At 40.4% G+C, this 18,881-nt stretch overlaps 1 protein-coding gene across 1 annotated transcript in view; it reads right to left on the bottom strand.

Moving 5' to 3' along the window:
* JAK3 (Janus kinase 3) overlaps positions 1-18,881 on the bottom strand; it is a 329,337-nt gene that overhangs the window by 110,547 nt on the left and 199,909 nt on the right. The window contains exons 16-20 of the mRNA XM_063455458.1: positions 11,317-11,468; positions 10,650-10,800; positions 10,094-10,227; positions 8,802-8,991; positions 7,519-7,643 (exon numbers count right to left, since the gene is read on the bottom strand). Coding sequence (XP_063311528.1) covers positions 7,519-7,643; positions 8,802-8,991; positions 10,094-10,227; positions 10,650-10,800; positions 11,317-11,468 — 752 coding nt within the window. The remainder of the gene's footprint in view (positions 1-7,518; positions 7,644-8,801; positions 8,992-10,093; positions 10,228-10,649; positions 10,801-11,316; positions 11,469-18,881) is intronic.

Here is an 18,881-nt window from a genome sequence, read left to right as displayed (position 1 = left end):
CCCCATCAAACAATATATTTTTGAAAAGTAGACACCCTAGGGTATTTCACATGGTGGAATTTTTACACTTTCCATGCACTAATTCTACCACCAGGCTTTGTCAAACATTGAGTTAGTAATTTTCTTTCAGTTTTTTTCACACACATTGTACTTTAGGCATGAATTAACAGATCCTGTTACGTGTCACTGCCAAACAACACCCCAATATGTGTTCAGTAACATCTCCCGAGTACAGGGATACCCCCCATGTATAGGTGTTTTGGGTTGTTTGGGGGCTAAAAGGCCACATTTTGCAGGTGCGCATATCAGTTTCCCAGCTCGGAATTTTGACATGTAGTCAACCTGCATGCATGTCCTATTTGGGACATTTTTGAAGCCGGCCAATGTATTTTACCCCCATCAAACCATATATTTTTGAAAAGAAGACACCCTAGGGTATTTCACATGGTGGAATTTTTACACTTTCCATGCACTAATTCTACCACCAGGCTTTGTCAAACATTGAGTTAGTAATTTTCTTTCAGTTTTTTTCACACACATTGTACTTTAGGCATGAATTAACAGATCCTGTTACGTGTCACTGCCAAACAACACCCCAATATGTGTTCAGTAACATCTCCCGAGTACAGGGATACCCCCCATGTATAGGTGTTTTGGGTTGTTTGGGGGCTAAAAGGCCACATTTTGCAGGTGCGCATATCAGTTTCCCAGCTCGGAATTTTGACATGTAGTCAACCTGCATGCATGTCCTATTTGGGACATTTTTGAAGCCGGCCAATGTATTTTACCCCCATCAAACCATATATTTTTGAAAAGTAGACACCCTAGGGTATTTCACATGGTGGAATTTTTACACTTTCCATGCACTAATTCTACCACCAGGCTTTGTCAAACATTGAGTTAGTAATTTTTTTTCTGTTTTTTTCACACACATTGTACTTTAGGCATGAATTAACAGATCCTGTTATGTGTCACTGCCAAACAACACCCCAATATGTGTTCAGTAACATCTCCCGAGTACAGGGATACCCCCCATGTATAGGTGTTTTGGGTTGTTTGGGGGCTAAAAGGCCACATTTTGCAGGTGCGCATATCAGTTTCCCAGCTCGGAATTTTGACATGTAGTCAACCTGCATGCATGTCCTATTTGGGACATTTTTGAAGCCGGCCAATGTATTTTACCCCCATCAAACAATATATTTTTGAAAAGTAGACACCCTAGGGTATTTCACATGGTGGAATTTTTACACTTTCCATGCACTAATTCTACCACCAGGCTTTGTCAAACATTGAGTTAGTAATTTTCTTTCAGTTTTTTTCACACACATTGTACTTTAGGCATGAATTAACAGATCCTGTTACGTGTCACTGCCAAACAACACCCCAATATGTGTTCAGTAACATCTCCCGAGTACAGGGATACCCCCCATGTATAGGTGTTTTGGGTTGTTTGGGGGCTAAAAGGCCACATTTTGCAGGTGCGCATATCAGTTTCCCAGCTCGGAATTTTGACATGTAGTCAACCTGCATGCATGTCCTATTTGGGACATTTTTGAAGCCGGCCAATGTATTTTACCCCCATCAAACCATATATTTTTGAAAAGAAGACACCCTAGGGTATTTCACATGGTGGAATTTTTACACTTTCCATGCACTAATTCTACCACCAGGCTTTGTCAAACATTGAGTTAGTAATTTTCTTTCAGTTTTTTTCACACACATTGTACTTTAGGCATGAATTAACAGATCCTGTTACGTGTCACTGACAAACAACACCCCAATATGTGTTCAGTAACATCTCCCGAGTACAGGGATACCCCCCATGTATAGGTGTTTTGGGTTGTTTGGGGGCTAAAAGGCCACATTTTGCAGGTGCGCATATCAGTTTCCCAGCTCGGAATTTTGACATGTAGTCAACCTGCATGCATGCCCTATTTGGGACATTTTTGAAGCCGGCCAATGTATTTTACCCCCATCAAACCATATATTTTTGAAAAGTAGACACCGTAGGGTATTTCACATGGTGGAATTTTTACACTTTCCATGCACTAATTCTACCACCAGGCTTTGTCAAACATTGAGTTAGTACATTTTTTTCAGTTTTTTTCACACACCTTGTACTTTAGTCCTGAATTATCAGATCCTGTTATGTGTCACTGCCAAACAACACCCCAATATGTGTTCAGCAAGATCTCCTGAATACAGTGATACCACCCATGCATAGGCTTGTCGGGTTCTTTGGGGGCTAAAAGGCCACGTTTGGCAGGTGCGCTTATCAGTTTCCCAACTTGGAATTTTGACATGTAATCAACCTGCGCCCATGTCCCATTTGAGCCAATGTATTTTACCCCCATCAAACCATATATTTTTGAAAAGTAGACAACCCAGGGCATTTTAAATTGTGGTATTTTAACACTTTTCATGCACTGAATTCTACCACCAGCCTTTGTCAAACTTTTGGATAGTAATCTTTTTTTGTTTCTTTGTCACACACATTGTACTTTAGGCATGAATTAACAGATCCTGTTACGTGTCACTGCCAAACACTGCCCAATATGTTCAGCAACATCTCTTGAGTACAGTGATACCCCCCATGTATATGGTTGCCGGGTTGTTTGGGGGCCAAAAGGCAACAATCAGAACTTGTACATGTCAGTTTTTCAACTTGATATATAGGTATGCTTGGTCTATCTTCAGTTTGACATATTTTTGTACCCCCCAGTTAATGTTACCATCATGCCAATATGTATAGTATATATTTTTATAAAGTAGACATCAAATGTTATAGAGGATGGGGTGTTTTGACTTCTTTCCCCCAACCATTTTGCCCCCCAAAGAAAGTGTAGTGGTATTTTCTTTATTCTGGTTTTTATGCACACGTCATCTGGTTTTGGACAGCTGGTTATGTGTTACTGCCAGAAAACTTGTTAGGCCAAATGTGCAGGTAGCAAATGTACATTTAGCAGCAATCTTTAAACTGACTCCTGCAAATAGAATCTAAATGGAGATTTGGGGGAAGGAAACTGACTAACAAAAAAATGGCTGCTTTCCAAAGACACAGAAAATAAAATAAAAATTCAGGAACACTTCTTACAACTGTTCTGTGTGGTACTGCTTGAAACATGTTCCTACACAGAGTCCTGGTTTCGAAGGACAATCAGGACAGTGAAAAGGGGTGTCTGTCCTTTTCCCGTTTTTAAAACAGACCCGGCAACGTTTCTGGGGGTTTTTTTTTCTAGCAGTTGGCGGTAACTTAAAAATAAAATGTCTGGACTCAGCTTGCACCGTTGTTGGAACTTGTCCATCTCCATAAATTGTTAAAGAAATTATTTTCAATTGAAATTGGAGAAAGGTGATTTTCCCTGGATTATTTTTTTTAAAAAGTAAAAATGAGTTGTGGGTTGCTATTTGCATCAGATAAATAGCCACCTTTTTATACCATGCTTTGGTTTTTCGTAAAATAAGATACGGCTGCATAAGCTGATCAGCCAAATCAACACCACCCATGTACTTATTATACGCCCTGATGCAAACCGGTTTGGACTCTACTCTGCCCCGGACAGAGACGTCGGACATGCGTTCGTCATGGATGGTGGTGAGCATTTGGACATCCTTCCTGTCCCTAAATTTTAGTGCAAGCACCTCAGCTTTCCGAAGTGCTTTACATTCGCCTTTTTTTAATTTTGCATCTATGAGAGATCGTGGAAAATCTTTGGAATTTTTTCTGGCAGTGCCGCAGGCCAGTGTCTGTAAAGCATAAAGTGTTTTAAATAGACGGACACTACTATAAAAATTATCCACATAAAGGTGGTAACCTTTATTAAACAAGGGGTTTAGTAGGTCCCATACAAGTTTCCCACTTGTCCCCAGGGAGTCAGGACAGTCAGGAGGGTCCAGTTGACCATCTTTCCCCTCATATACACGAAAGGCAAATGTGTATCCGCTTTCGCTCTCGCACAGTTTGTATACTTTAATGCCATACCTAGAGCGCTTTGAGGGGATGTATTGTCTGAACCCTAATCTCCCTTTGTATTTCATTAGAGATTCATCTATGGATAAATTTTGTTGGGGGGTATAAACATCCGAAAATTTGTCCTGAAAATGGTCTAGCACTGGGCGTATTTTATGAAGCCTATCGTATTGGGGGTGATCTCTAGGGTGACAGAGGGTATTGTCACTGAAATGTAAAAATCTCAGCAGTAACTCGTATCTGGCTCTAGGCATGGTTTGGGAGAATACTGGACTCGACATTATTGGGTTGGTGCTCCAGTATGAGCGAATCGATGGCTTTTTTATAATCCCCATGAGCATTGTGAGAGCCCAGAATTTTTTAAGCTCTGGGACATCTGTGGGATGCCAGTCATGCTTCCTGGCTGTATAGCTACCTGGATTGTTGTCAATAAATTGGGTAGCATACAAGTTAGTCTGGGAAGCAATCTCCTCCCAGATGGTATCCCCTAAAAATAGTTCTACATACTGCATTGGGGAGAAGCCATCCACATTAACATTAATGCCTGCGTTGGCACTAAAAGGGGGGACGTTGGGCTCGGCTAACTGTGGAGGTACCCAGTCCTCCTCCACATTTGGCATAGCAGAGGAAGCACAGCTTCTTTCTTCAGCCGGCTCACACACAGATGACATGTCGTCTTGACTAGACATGTCAGAAAACTGACCTGGGTCAAAATCTGACGCAGTGTCAGTGGCGTCAGAGTCTGACGCCAAGAAGGCATATGCCTCCTGCAAGTTATACATACGCTGCATGTTTTACACACGACTAAAACAAATTACAAACACACAAATTTTTTTTTATACTTTTTTTTTTTTTTTTTTCACTAAAACAGACTAAACAGCAATCCCTAAACTAACTCCTGTCACAAAAATCTAATGGAGATTTGGGGGAAGGAAACTGACTGACTAAGACAGACTACGACAGACTACGACAGACTACGACAGACTAAGACAGACTAAGACAGACTAAGACAGACTAAGACAGACTAAGACAGACTAAGACAAATATTTTTAAAACAAATTTAACCCTTTAAGGGCAAAAAAAAAAAAGACAGACAGTACAAATGCACTGCTGAAACAGATCTGGCAGGGAAGGGGTTAAAATGGATTTTTAATTCACTGCTGATACTTTTTACAACTCTCTGGAACACTCTGCTGCAACAAACTATCACGATCTCTGTCTCTCTCGCCTCACAAAACGCTACAGAGGAGAGAGGGGCAGAGATCACTGTCAAAGTGAGTGTTTGTAACACCCACTTTGACAGCAGCCAATTGTGAGCGATCGCGGATCGCTCACACACCGTAATTGGCTGTTACTATCTGCCTGGGATGTCTGGCAGATAGTTACATCATTGTACGGGCAAGAGCGATCTTTGATCGCTTCCTGCAGCCCGTTTTCCGCTATGACGGTTCAGGACCGTCAGCGGTCCAAACGCACGTTTTACCGCTGACGGTCCTGAACCGTCCGCGGTCGTGAAAGGGTTAACAATTCACCTTTGTGGGCCCTCTTTTACAGGCCTACTCGTCCGTTGGTTTCGGCACACCTCAACCAACTTTGCTTCTCCTTCTACATTCCATTGCGTATTAGATAAATTCCGAGCACAAATATATATATATATATATATATATATATATATATATAAAATATTCCAGAGCCAGGCACTCCTCCTTGAAAAAAAGCTTCCAAATCTGTATATAAGCATAGGTGCAATCCCGCGTTATATATATAGAAAAACAATAAAGGGAGCACACTAGGTCTTAGTAATAGTGCACAATTATTTACTGCATTCCAAAGAATACATCGCTGTGGTATACAAATAAATCAACGTTTCGACCCTGCTGGGTCTTTATCAAGATACACATATACATATTATTTATTTTATATTTTACAGAAGCAGGGAGACTGCCTGACAGTCTAGGCAGTCTCACTGCAGGCAGCACTATGGATGCCTATTGCGACCATGTGATCGCTCTTTCAGAGCGATCAAATGGTCTGCAGGGGTCTAATTTGCCCAAGGGGGACTGTCTGGGCTGTCAGGCAGTCCCCCCAGACTGGGAGCAACGCTGATCACTGGCAAGGGAACGACGGGGAACGGGTAAGTGTGGTGCATGGTGGGGATGTTCTATGCCGCTTGGCTTGGCTCCTTAAGGACGGCATAGAACGCCCGCCAAGTGGTTAACTGAGAGGGGATACTGAGAGGGAGACATTGCTCAGAGCACCTGCCTTGTGATGAATTCTAATTGAACTGCATTGGGAAGTCTTTAATTCAACAGACACAGGATGTCTGGACTGGGTTAGCATAGGAAGACTTGCAAAGGCTCCAGACACGAGATCTGCATATTTTGCAAGTTGTTTTTATGATCTACCCTCAATAAAAAAATGCATAATTAAATCATTGGGTTATATTTACTAAACAGTGATTTTTATTTTAGGCAGTGGACTGTCCCTTTATGAATACATTAGGTTTGTTCCACTTTTATATTATATATATTAATTCATGTGAGGAGTTAGTCATTTTATATTCTGTCTATAATATAAAGTACATATTAATATGATACAAATATACTAATGTACAGTACATGTCTACATATAGACTTGCATGATACTCGTAACACAATTTAAAAGTTTTGGTTTTCTAATGAAAACATTGGCCTTTGTGAAGACTCATGCATACACACTGACCCATGCAGACACTCACAATGACTTTGTGGGTACGGGTGGCTAGCTACTGGAATGGGCAAGGTGTACTGCTACTGGCCTGGTACATCCCTTGCTGGGCAGGCTGGTGGATGGCACTGATCCTTAGCTGGAATGGAGGGTTTGAAGGGCAGGGTAGAGGAGGGGAGGTTTCTTGCTAGCATTGCCTGCTCCCTTCTTTTTGGTTGCCTCTTCCTCCCTTACAAGCATGGAGGAAGATTAGGTGGTGCAGTGGCTATGACAGTGATGTCAGAGCATCGCCTAATCTCCACTGATTCATCCAGCGGCTCAGCAGCCCACCAGGAATGAGAACAAGCAGGTCTGTGTTCTTCTTTGTACACACTGCCTGTAACCGCTGACCCCAGCACCTGCTTCCTAGGCATGATCTCATCTCAGGCCGTGCTGCCCCTCTCATGCCTGTTAGTCTGAGTCCATGACCTTGGTGGCCATATGGGAAATCAGGCAGACAGCTGAAAAATCTGTTTACAAACAGAGTAACTAAATCGTGGTCTGTTTTCTGGCACAACATGATATGTACATGCACATCCGAGAGAGAGGTTTCAAATAGAATGTAAATATTAATGTGTATGTATTTCATGCTTCTCTTGTTATGTATTCATTTTCTCTTTTTTATATAATAATTGATTCCCAGTTACTGGTATTGTTCTGTGCTTGTTGGCTGTGTTTTCTGTTCTGTGCATATCTACATAGTAAGATATCTAATATTGTAGATGGAGGGGGGGAATTCAGAGTCCACATAGATCTGAGTTAGATCTCTCTGTATTCATTCATGTATGTATGTATCAACAGACCTTGCAAACCTGATAGGCATAGAGCAGAAGTTGCTGAGGGCCCAGTCTATCACGATTGTTTGGCAAATATTCACGAAGACTTTTATTTGGAAGATATTCCATAACCAACTGGAAACTCCTGCGACCTACACATAATATATAATAAAATAGGACAACATTAATACTTTAATGATTAACTTTACGCAGAAGGGATTTAATTTCAAGATTACAGTTGGAATAATACGAATTAAATGCATTGATTCAATGCATCTCCATGAAGAGATACTGAGTATCACAACTTGGTGTTTTGTCACACTTGCTCAATGCGATGGGAAAGCACTGTGTTGGCTGAAATCCCCAAGATCGGAGGCGGGGCCAGCTGCAGTGAGATTGGCGCAGCATGGGATAAACAGTAAGTAATATCACCTTTCTATGCAATAGGAGCGGGGGCAATCACCTACATTGTTCAACACTAGAGTGTCAGGAATGCATATTTGTATTCCCGTCAGTTTAGTGTTCCTTTTAACTTTGAAATTCACCGTGAATTTACTTTGAAATCTCACTTTTGTAAATAACCCTTATAATATTTTTATTTCTTTGATGGGTTGGATCTAGAATGGTTCACCCCTAACTTTGAAATAAAGTTAATCTCCTGGGTCTGTAATATTAAACTTGCTATATTCAGAATGATTTTCCAACACTGGGACTTTTTTCTTTTCTAAAATATAATCTTAACTTTTTTTTTTTTAAAACATTTTACATGTGCGATAAACTGTTGATATCACCTTACTACATAAGATAATGGTTCAATTGAATGGCACATTCTTTCGTTTATGTTTTGTATTTACTTTATGATAATTTTTTTATGGTTTGTTGTCATTTCTGTGCTTGGCAGAAAGGTTATACAGGATAAATAACTGAACTGAATTGAACTGGGAGTTTTCCAGAGTAATCATATAAAAGGGTTAGATGAAAGAGTGTTTTGCATTGGTAGTAGGCTTTATAATGAGGAGCCAAGAGGAAAATGCCAATTTATAGAGAAGGATAGTATGGATCAGTAAGAGGACTTACTTGAATGTAAAAATACTTGTGGAGAGATACAGTACAGAATACTTGAGAATTCAAAGTGAATTTCAAATTTAAGGTCAACATAGCTAACGGAAAAAATCAATAAATAAAAAAAGCCAATAATGCTTCCAGTTCAGCCATGCTGGCCTTAAATTTGAAATTCACGTTGAACTCACTTTGAACTCAGTGTATAACAATGATTATGTCTCTCCCTTTAGTGTTCCCAGTCCACTCACCAACACTATAGCAGATTCCTTTGTATCTGACAATATAGTCATTGTGAAGGGAGCGTAGAATTAGACTCTCCCTCTGAAAGTCACGGACATGTTCGGCTGTGTTATTCTGTAGTTTTTTAACTGCAACCAACTCTCCTGTATTATCATCGAGAGGATCGTAACGGCACAACTCAACACTGCCAAAATTACCCTGCGTGGAAAGGAGAAACAGAAGAAGAAAGAATTTGTAAACATTTTTCTGTACTAAGAGAATGGTGTCCATGAAGAGAATCAGAAATGAGGCATGTAATATGACAAAAAGGGGTCTATTCACTAAACCCTGGTTTATAGTGAGTTGAAATTCAAATGGCAAAAGATGGCCTAAGGTAGCTTTTCCAGAAAATGTATTCAACTCGGCTATAGTAACTGCTTGGCTATTTTAACCTAAATTTGTCTTTCAGATTTTAATTTATTACAATTCAGAGTTTAGTCAATAAACCATGTATTAGGGAAAGAAGGAAGAGTTAAAATATCAAATAAAAATAAGACATGGCACGACAAGCTATATTTAGAGACATGACTAATTTTCTGAACTACTTTAATAAAGTATTTTGATTTCAATATTTTTAAAGCTTTGCCTGGCTGAGAATTATGGGAATCATAGCATCTTAAAGGCAGTTGTTCCTTATTACAAAGCCCCAAAACCTAAGCCCCAACTGTATTTTCCCTAACTCTAAGCATCCCTAAGGGTACCCTTAACCCATAAAACTTTAAAATCTCTGAACTCCAGTTGCGTGAATTTAAACTGTACATGTTGCATTATTTGGAGACAAAACTTAACAGCAGTGTCACTCAGACAATGCTCCATGCTTAAAATGGGCCATTTTGTTATTTCACTAGTAGCCCTGTATGGAAAACTACTAATACCAAGATACTGTATAAAATACTTTTTCATCCACTACGTTTGTGGAATTTTCCCCTATTTACTGTAATTTCAAGATAATGAGCTATTATTTGTTGCTGCCAATACACCCCCCGATAAACATTAAGCACTGTAAAATCATAAAGGCTTCTAAAACACCTTACACAAAATCACAAAAAAAATAAAAAAAAATAAATAAATAAAAAATACATAATACATAAATACATAAGTTTAAAGAAAGGCAACATTGCAGCTGCAGTAATACTTCTAGTAATTGCAAGGGTTGTGTGGCAATATGATGAAAGAAGCAGAAAAAGCAAGTGCTGATAAAAAAAAAAAAAAAAACGTAATCTAATGAGCCAAGAGAGACATAAACTTCAGCACCTCTCACCTTGCCGAGTGCCGATATATGCTTGAGATGTCTTTCTTCATACACACTGGGATCCTGATATTCCCATGCTGGGTCACAACTTCTGAATCCTTCTCTCTGCTGCTGTCCCCTGGGGTCCACTAGCAACTCGTAATCTTTGGAGTATAAAAGATCCCAAAAAGAAATGTTAAACAATGATTTCTGAAACCGGTGATCTATTTCTAGACAAGACCTCCATACCTAAATAAGCAGGAACGACTGAAAAGAGTGACATTATCAATCATTGGTATGGTCATTAGAGATGTCCCGAACAGTTCGCCGGCGAACATAGCTTGTCCGCCCCTATTCGTCATCATTGAGTAAACTTTGACCCTGTACCTCACAGTCAGCAGGCACATTCCAGCCAATCAGCAGCAGACCCCTCCCTCCCAGACCCTCCCACCTCCATGACGAATAGGGGGCGGACCGAACATAGCTATGTTCGCCGGCGAACAGTTCCCGGCAAACAGTTCGGGACATCTCTAATGGTCATTAATAGTGGAAGTTTAATGAATTAAGTCTCCACCAACTCCCTTACCAGATGCAATTAGATTGTTGAGCTCTCGAATAATTGAGCGGAAGGAAGGTCTCAGCAGTGGGTTGTAGGACATGCACTGCTGCTCCAAACTGGCCAGCTCTATCCAGTGTGGAGCTGGAAGCTGTTGTTGGTCTGCATAAAACTGTATCTTCTGGGGATGCAAAAGATTTAGAAAATAATGGATCAAACTGTTTTTTAAAAATAGAACGTAATGCATCATAAAAAAAGCATCTGAATTATAACTCTATTCGCTGCATAAATTAGCTGTCTTTGTTGTGCCTTTCATTGGAGGTAAAGTGTAGGAAATAAAAAGAGAGGAATTGACAAAATGAAAAAATTAGTCTTTTCTGTGCATCGGACAAACATCCTTAGCCAATTATTATACAGGATATATAAAGTAGACATGTGCAATTCGTTTCGTTATGAATGAACATTCGGATTTCATGTCCAAAGTGCCAAAGTTCCGAAGTGACGCTGTTCGGCAGTTCCGAAGTGCCGAAGCGAACCGAATGTCATTGGTCCGAATTCTGAAGCAGACACATTTTTTATACTTACCTGAATTTCCGAACCCAACCAAACCAAACTTTTCCCCTAATAATAATAATAGGTGGGAAGGCATGCATGATCCTTGCATTTCATACAGTAATACATTTGTACACATGCTCACCGTAGATGGATCTTCTGCACCAAGTGGCACTATGCCATCATTGAAAACCTCCCACAGAATGACTCCAAAACTCCAGCAATCAGACTCCAGTGATAGTTGGCTGGGATCAGACACACATTCAGGACACAGCCAAGGAATCCTTTCTGCCAGCACTAAGAAAATAAACAATGCAGATTGTATAAAACATTGACAACCACTAATGTTATGCCATTCAAAGCCTTCATTTTTAATAAAGACATTTAATAGTGACAAGTGTATAGTAATGAGATACCACACTCCATTATGGCTTGCATTTTTACTTAATTCCAATTTCCCTGTGTATAGTGATTTTACATCAGTAATTTAGCTAGCATTGATCATAGCTGTGTATAATGGTCAAGCATTTAACGGGACATGCATCACTTTTTTTTTAACCAGCAAGCAATAACTTTTAAACAAATATACACATCAAAATAAAACAAGAAACACGTTGAAAACTATGTAATAAATGTTCATAAACTTAGTACAAAAATAGAAATAGGGTCTCACTCAGTCACAACAATTACACACAGGGTGCTACTGAGCATGGGCCAGCAAAAGACCCCAAGAGACATATATAAAATAAAAAAAATAAAAAAAAAATCACAGTGAGTGCCTGAGATTTTTTTTATTTCATAAACTTAGTACACACTTGATCAAATTGCATTTTTTGGGTACGCCTCTCAGCTAGTTAATTAAGCGGCATAGTATAAAACATATTTTTAACCATACATTAATCAATTAATTTTAATTTTAACTTGCTGCAGTTTACAGTTTAACTATTAAAACCCTCTGCGTGTTGTTTGGTATACATAGTAGATTCAAAACCTTAGAATAACACAAATGTTACTGTAGCAGAATGGACCATGCTACTGTACTCGTATTCCGGCTCCGGGCTGTCCGTACCCCAATTTTCCCCCTCCTAACTGTGCGAGACTTACTCCCCTTGCTTTGAACTCTAAGCTTTTTCCCCTGTTTTACCTGGCCGTTCGTATAAATCTATTCCCTTAAGTGGTTCCCACGGTTTTGTTTGACAACCGAACAAACTACCGAATGGTAGACCACCCAGATATGGAGTGTGTCGCTTATTAACACCATTCACACCTCCATAAACCGCAACCACACGAACGTTCTAAGTGGTCAGCTATTTCGTATAGATGAACACGTGGCGATGGAAATCTTGGTACACTAACAAAGACAGCTGTGTTTGGTTGTTGAGTGTGTGGAGCTAAAATCGGACACTCGACGACGCAAACACTGTTGGGACTTCCACCTCCAGCTAGGTTTGACTAGAATTACACGAATGAAGCACCGTCGATAGAAATAATCTACCGAACCAGATATATTCACTAACTCTATGCACGAACGTCTCCGTTTGACTATTTGAACATTACTTGACTGATATATTAGACCGGTCGCACAGCCTAATTCTATGGAACAATTTTGGGCATGAAGCCATGCGTGCTCTCGGTCGAAAAGTGACTTCCAAGGAATTATTGATTCCTGCACTGATCTGGGTGATTTTGGGATATGTTGTTCACCCAGATTAGAGCTATCAGGGGATGTGACATTTATCGAGATATGTTATGTTTTTGGGGTACTTCTGAAACTTTGTAAAAATATGGGATTTTCCTGCCTTGGGATAATTTAGTTACTACACTATCTACCTCAATTTTCTACCAGGCAGAGGGGAGTGATTGTGCATACTGTATGGGAGTGTCTCAATGTACAACACTGTTTCATTGGCTTGTTAACTTTGTGTCCCTGTGCCCATAAAGGTTCACCTGGGTGTCACACTTGTTGGAAAACTTGCATAAAAGGCCAGTGTGCCTCCATTAAAACCAGATATTCCCACATAACTGAGAGTCATCAAGTTACTGGGGAGGTGTTGGGAGAATCTTGGCTTACTTTGCTGTGGTTTGGCTGTTCCCTGGGAGTATTTGATTGTTCCTCAGTACATCTTGGAGTAACCAGCGGAGGAGAGTCCCTGCTAGGACTAGGGCTCCGCTACAGTTACCTTGAAAAGATTATATGGAAAAAACACTTTTTTACAGTACAGATTTCAGCTAAAACAGCAAAGCTGTAACTATAAATGACTTTATTAAATCTTTCCAAACAAGCATTGTTGGTCTAAATTTCAGGTTACATAGTTACATAGTTGAAAAGAGACTTGCGTCCATCAAGTTCAGCCTTCCTCACATATGTTTTTGCTGTTGATTCAAAAGAAGGCAAAAAACCCAGTCTGAAGCGCTTCCAATTTTGCAACAAACTAGGACAAAATTCCTTCTTGACCCCAAAATAGCAGTCAGATGTCTCCTTGGATCAAGCAGCTATTACCCCACTAATTAGAAATTATATCCCTGTATGTTATGTTTTTGCAAGTATTTATCCAATTGCAGTTTAAACATCTGTATATACTCTGACAAAACTACCTCTTCAGGCAAAGAATTCCATATCCTTATTGCTCTTACTGTAAAAAAACTTTTCTTTGCCTTCGATGAAATTTCCTTTCTTCCCGCCTAATTGTATGACCTCGTGTCCTATGTATAGCCCTGTTTATGAATACATTTCCAGATAATGGTTTGTACTGGCCCCGAATATATTTATATAATGTTATCATATCCCCTCTCAGGCGCCGTTTTTCCAAACTAAAGCGATTTACATTTTTTAACCTTTCTTCATAACTAAAATGCTCCATTCCTTTTATCAATTTTGTAGCTCGTCTCTGCACTTTTTCTAGTGCCATGATATCTTTCTTTAGAACAGGTGCCCAAAATTGCACAGCATATTCAAGGTGTGGTCTTATCAGCAATTTATAAAGAGGCAAAATTATATTTTCATCTCGAGAATTTATGCCCCTATTTATACATGACAAAACCTTACTGGCATTAGCAACTGCAGATTGACATTGCATATTGCTGCCTAATTTCTTGTCTATAACAATTCTCAAATCCTTCTCGTGTGTGGTTATCCCTAGTTCACTACCATTTAGGGTGTAAATTGCTTGTGCATTCTTAACCTCGAAGTGCATAACTTTGCATTTCTCTACTTTAAATTTCATCTGCCATTTTAGTGCCCAGTCCCCCAATCTATCCAAATCCCTCTGCAGCAAGGCAATATCCTGCTCACATTTTATTACTTTACATAGTTTTGTGTCATCTGCAAACACTGATACATGGCTTTCAATGCCCATTTCAAGATCATTTATAAATATGTTAAATAGAAGCGGTCCCAAAACAGAACCCTGAGGGACACCACTTACCACTTTTGTCCAGCTTGAAAATTTACCATTTAATAACAACTTGTTGTACTCTATCCTTAAGCCAATGTTCTACCCAAGAACAAAAATATTCATCTAGACCGATTTCTTTTAGTTTGGCTTACTTTGCTGTGTTTTGGCTGTTCCCTGTGAGTATTTGATTGTTCCTCAGTACATCTTGGAGTAACCAGCGGAGGAGAGTCCCTGCTAGGACTAGGGCTCCGCTACAGGTTGCAACAAATGTACACAAAACTTTGTGAATGAAGAACAAACTCTAGACTGGCTACATCTAATATATAGTATTTACTAAACATGTTTTAAATACATATTTCCCATTCGGGAGAGGGTATAAAAAAAACTTTAAAATAAAATAATGTTGTGACAGAACACCCTGTCACTGAAATACGGTGTTCATCTACTTTCCCACTGTTTTGTTCGGTAAATACCCTGTTCCCTTGCTTTTTCCCTATTATGTTCTGTAACCGAACAAAACCACAAAATGCTCTTGTTATACCTCCCAGACTCAGCCCACCCGTATGCTTATTATCCTCGTTCACCCCTATTGACACCTCAATAACGATTCACACCTCTAGTGTTCTAAGTGTTCATCTGGGTGGCCACCATTCGTATGCACGAAAACGGAATGGTGACCATCTTGTTCGCATGAACGCAGGCAGCGGTGTTTTGTCATTGAGTGCATGGAACTAAAATCGGACACTCCGCTAAACTTTCATCCTCACCTGCGTTCGGTTCCTTTCATCTTGGAAGAGCACTGTTCGGTGGAATTGTTTGCATGGATTAGGTAAACATTATCTACAGAACAGTTAAAGCATACGTTCGGTATTTTATTCATTTTTGTACTCCCAAACGAGACTGACCACCAACCATCTTTCTTCTGGATCTATTTTGGGCAGGCGCCTCATGTGTGGTATGTAAAACTTTACCTAGTTGGCGATTTGGCTGTGTTCGTGGGATCTGTTGTGCGCTCAGATCCAGACTATCCTGAGATGGTTGTTATATGTATGTTTTGCGGGCTTGCGGCTAACTGACAAGCCAGGTGGGCGGGCGGTGCTGGCGGGCGGCTGGCGAAGGAGCACTTCCTCTGAGCTGTCTGCTCAGCTCCCTCGTGCGCCGCAGAGTGAGGCTAGGAGCCGGAATATGACGGAGACCTAATGCGCATGCGCAGCAATTCTAGACACCCTTAATGCAAGACGAATTCTGTATTACATATCTTCTTTTAACAAAAAAAAATCGACATTTAATAGCGCCACCCCACATTTTAACAGTTTAGATCACACAGGACACTGTGTACCAATGATCTTTCTGACCCTCTCGCCTCAGATCAAAGTAAGGAAAGAGATGCAGAGAACAATTCTCAGCCAATGTTTGAATTAATTGGCTGAGACATTGTATCAGTGATCATGGGGACATGCTGTCATCATGATCATGTGACTTGGACTGCAGTGATTGGCTGCTGAGGAACTGCCTGGGTTGCTAGGCAGGTCCTACGATTAGATCCATCATTGTATGTCCAGGAGGAAAGAGTAGGACAAGTTCATTAGGACCTGTGACACCATCCTAACATATTTAAAAACCACGTTTTGAAGGGCAGCACAGCAAGTCCTGGCAGCAGGAAGGTGTTAATATGTCACACAACACTCTCCATAAAAGCATATACAAATTTTGCAGTACTGAGACTAATTAACACTGCAAAAGCAATGATATCCTTGTAATACAAGGAAGCTTATCTATCACTTTCAATATAAAGAAACCATTTATATAATTAAATGGGTGTTTTATGTTTTTATGTTAGATTTACGATTGTATTGTTTTTCTTTTATTCAGTGCTTTACATCTGTTTTATGCAACTGAATATGGGTAAACAATGTTTTGTGATCTTTCTCCCAGGAACTAATTTTCTAAGAAATCCCCTGATCCTATTCAAGACAATAACCAGATTTAACCATTCAACATAAATTCCCCCGGGTTAGCAGAAGAATGGGGGAAAATGCACATAGTCAGAACATAAAATTGCTAGAAATGTGATATTTGCTATTGGAACTGATATGTGTGGTGAACGTATAAAGTGAGGGAAGAAAGTATTTGATTCCCGGATGATTTTGATCGTTTGTCCACTGACAAAGAAATGATCAGTCTATCATTTTAATGGTAGGTGTATTTTAACAGTGAGAGACAGAACAACAACAAAAACAATCCAGAAAAATGCATGTCAAAAAAGGTATAAATTGACATTATGAAAATGTCATTGTATGTATTTGATCCCCTGTCAATCAGCAAGATTTCTGGCTCCCAGATGTCAAAGTTCTCCACATGCCATCCATCTGGTGTGCCATCTTCAGGTGTGTTTACCCCACAGGGGATTTGAACCTGGGTCCATCTACATTTTAAGCCTGCATTCATGCCTCTAAGCCACTTCAGAATGTTGGATCTAGCCTTGTGTATCCAGCATTGCCTGCAGCAATAGGGGGCTGGGCTTCATCAGTGGCTCTCACCTGTCAATTTAAGACCACCTGAGGCAGATGGATCATTATCCAAGGTATATAACACTGCCTCTCAGTGAAGGCAGTGTCAGTTCATTGTTTCATGTTTCCTGTGCTTATAGACTGACTTGGCTTGTGACTCCTGCTTCTCAATCTTCGTTATTGCCTGTACGCTGCCTGCCCTGACCTTTAGAACCGTACCTGACTACTCTTCTGGATTTTCTCTTGTCTGTACTGCGAATTGGAACACCATTCATGCACAGCCCGAGTACAAAGATTCACAGTCCTGGTGGTTTCTAACCTTATCACCTTGGACTGTGTATATCTGCAAGGGTGAGCACAAATCTCTGCCTAACGGACTCTCAACAGCAGATGTCTTTTATCCTGGCAATGAGCTGAGATTAGGAGTACTCTCTTAAAGGGAGTGCTCCTAATCTCAGTTTACCTGTATAAAAGACACATGTCCACAGAAGCAATCAACCAATCAGATTCCAAACTCTCCACGGGGCCAACACCAAAGAGCTATCCAAGGATGTCAGGGACAAGATTGTAGACCTACACAAGGCTGTAATAGGCTACAAGACCATCGCCAAGCAGCTTGGTGAGAAGGTGCCAACAATTGGTGCGATTATTCACAAATGGAAGAAACACAAAATAACTATCAGTCTCCCTCGGTTTAGTGCTCCATGCAAAATCTTACCTCGTGGAGTTTCAATGATCATGAGGATGGTGAGGAATCAGCCCAGAACTACACTGGAGGATCTTGTTAATTATCTCAAGGCAGCTACGCCGTGAAGGATTGAAATTCTGCAGCGCCCACAAGGTCCCCCAGCTCAAGAAAGCACATGTACAGGCCTGTCTGAAGTTTACCAATGAACATCTGAATGATTCAGAGGAGAAATGGCTGAAAGTGTTGTGGTCAGATGTAACAGATCCACTATACCTGGCTGAGTATATTCTCTGTAGTTCTCCCAAATCCCCAGTGAAGCAATGATTATAGCTCCCAATTCCCCAAACATCAGCCTAGACTTGATGAAGGGTAGAAATGAATGTGTTTAATAATAGCCAAATGGCCCACTTATATACAAAACAAGGATGCAGTAAAACATGCCCAGAACACACCCACAAAAGGTCAACAATATCCCGTGTCAGAGTGACTCTGCATAAAAATATAAAATATCAAATTAGATACAAAACAAATAGGAACCCCCACAAATTAGACATCATTAAATAGCCATGACAAGTTCTCCAAATAGCGCTCAGATCCATGCAGTGTAGGGAAAACGCCACCGTGTGGAAGTTGTGTCTGGCTGCACACATGGTCCTATGCCCAAAACAGTTCCAGGGCAGTTGGTGCTTTTGTCCGTAAATTTTCAGGAGCTCCTGCGGCCGCAAAACGGGGTGATCCGGCTGGCTCCTAGATAGCATTTGTTCCCCTTAGTCTCATGCTCCTTCACTCCAAAAAGCGTTCTCCTGGCAGATTTCAAAGTGGTTTAAAACTGCAAACCAAATTGTCCAGGAACCGCACGGTGACCTCCTGCCGAAAACAGTTACCTAACATTCGCAGTTAAGTCTCGCTGAGGTGACCGGGAACCCACAAAGTCCTCATGATGAAGTGACCAAGCGCCACGAAACGTGTAAGGCTGCATTCGAATTCACAGTGGAATGCATACTGAACCGAAGTGGAACGAACGTGGTGAATCTCCTCTCCGGTCATTTGACAATAAGGACTCTGAAGCTGTCTTTGAAGCCGGCTCTGATAAGGCAGCATTTAAAGAGTATCCAGT

Source organism: Pelobates fuscus, chromosome 5 (assembly GCF_036172605.1).
Source record: "Pelobates fuscus isolate aPelFus1 chromosome 5, aPelFus1.pri, whole genome shotgun sequence".
In the NCBI taxonomy this organism is placed as follows: domain Eukaryota; kingdom Metazoa; phylum Chordata; class Amphibia; order Anura; family Pelobatidae; genus Pelobates; species Pelobates fuscus.
Note: the sequence above shows the minus strand (reverse complement) of the source record. Positions and strands in the feature narration are given on the sequence as shown.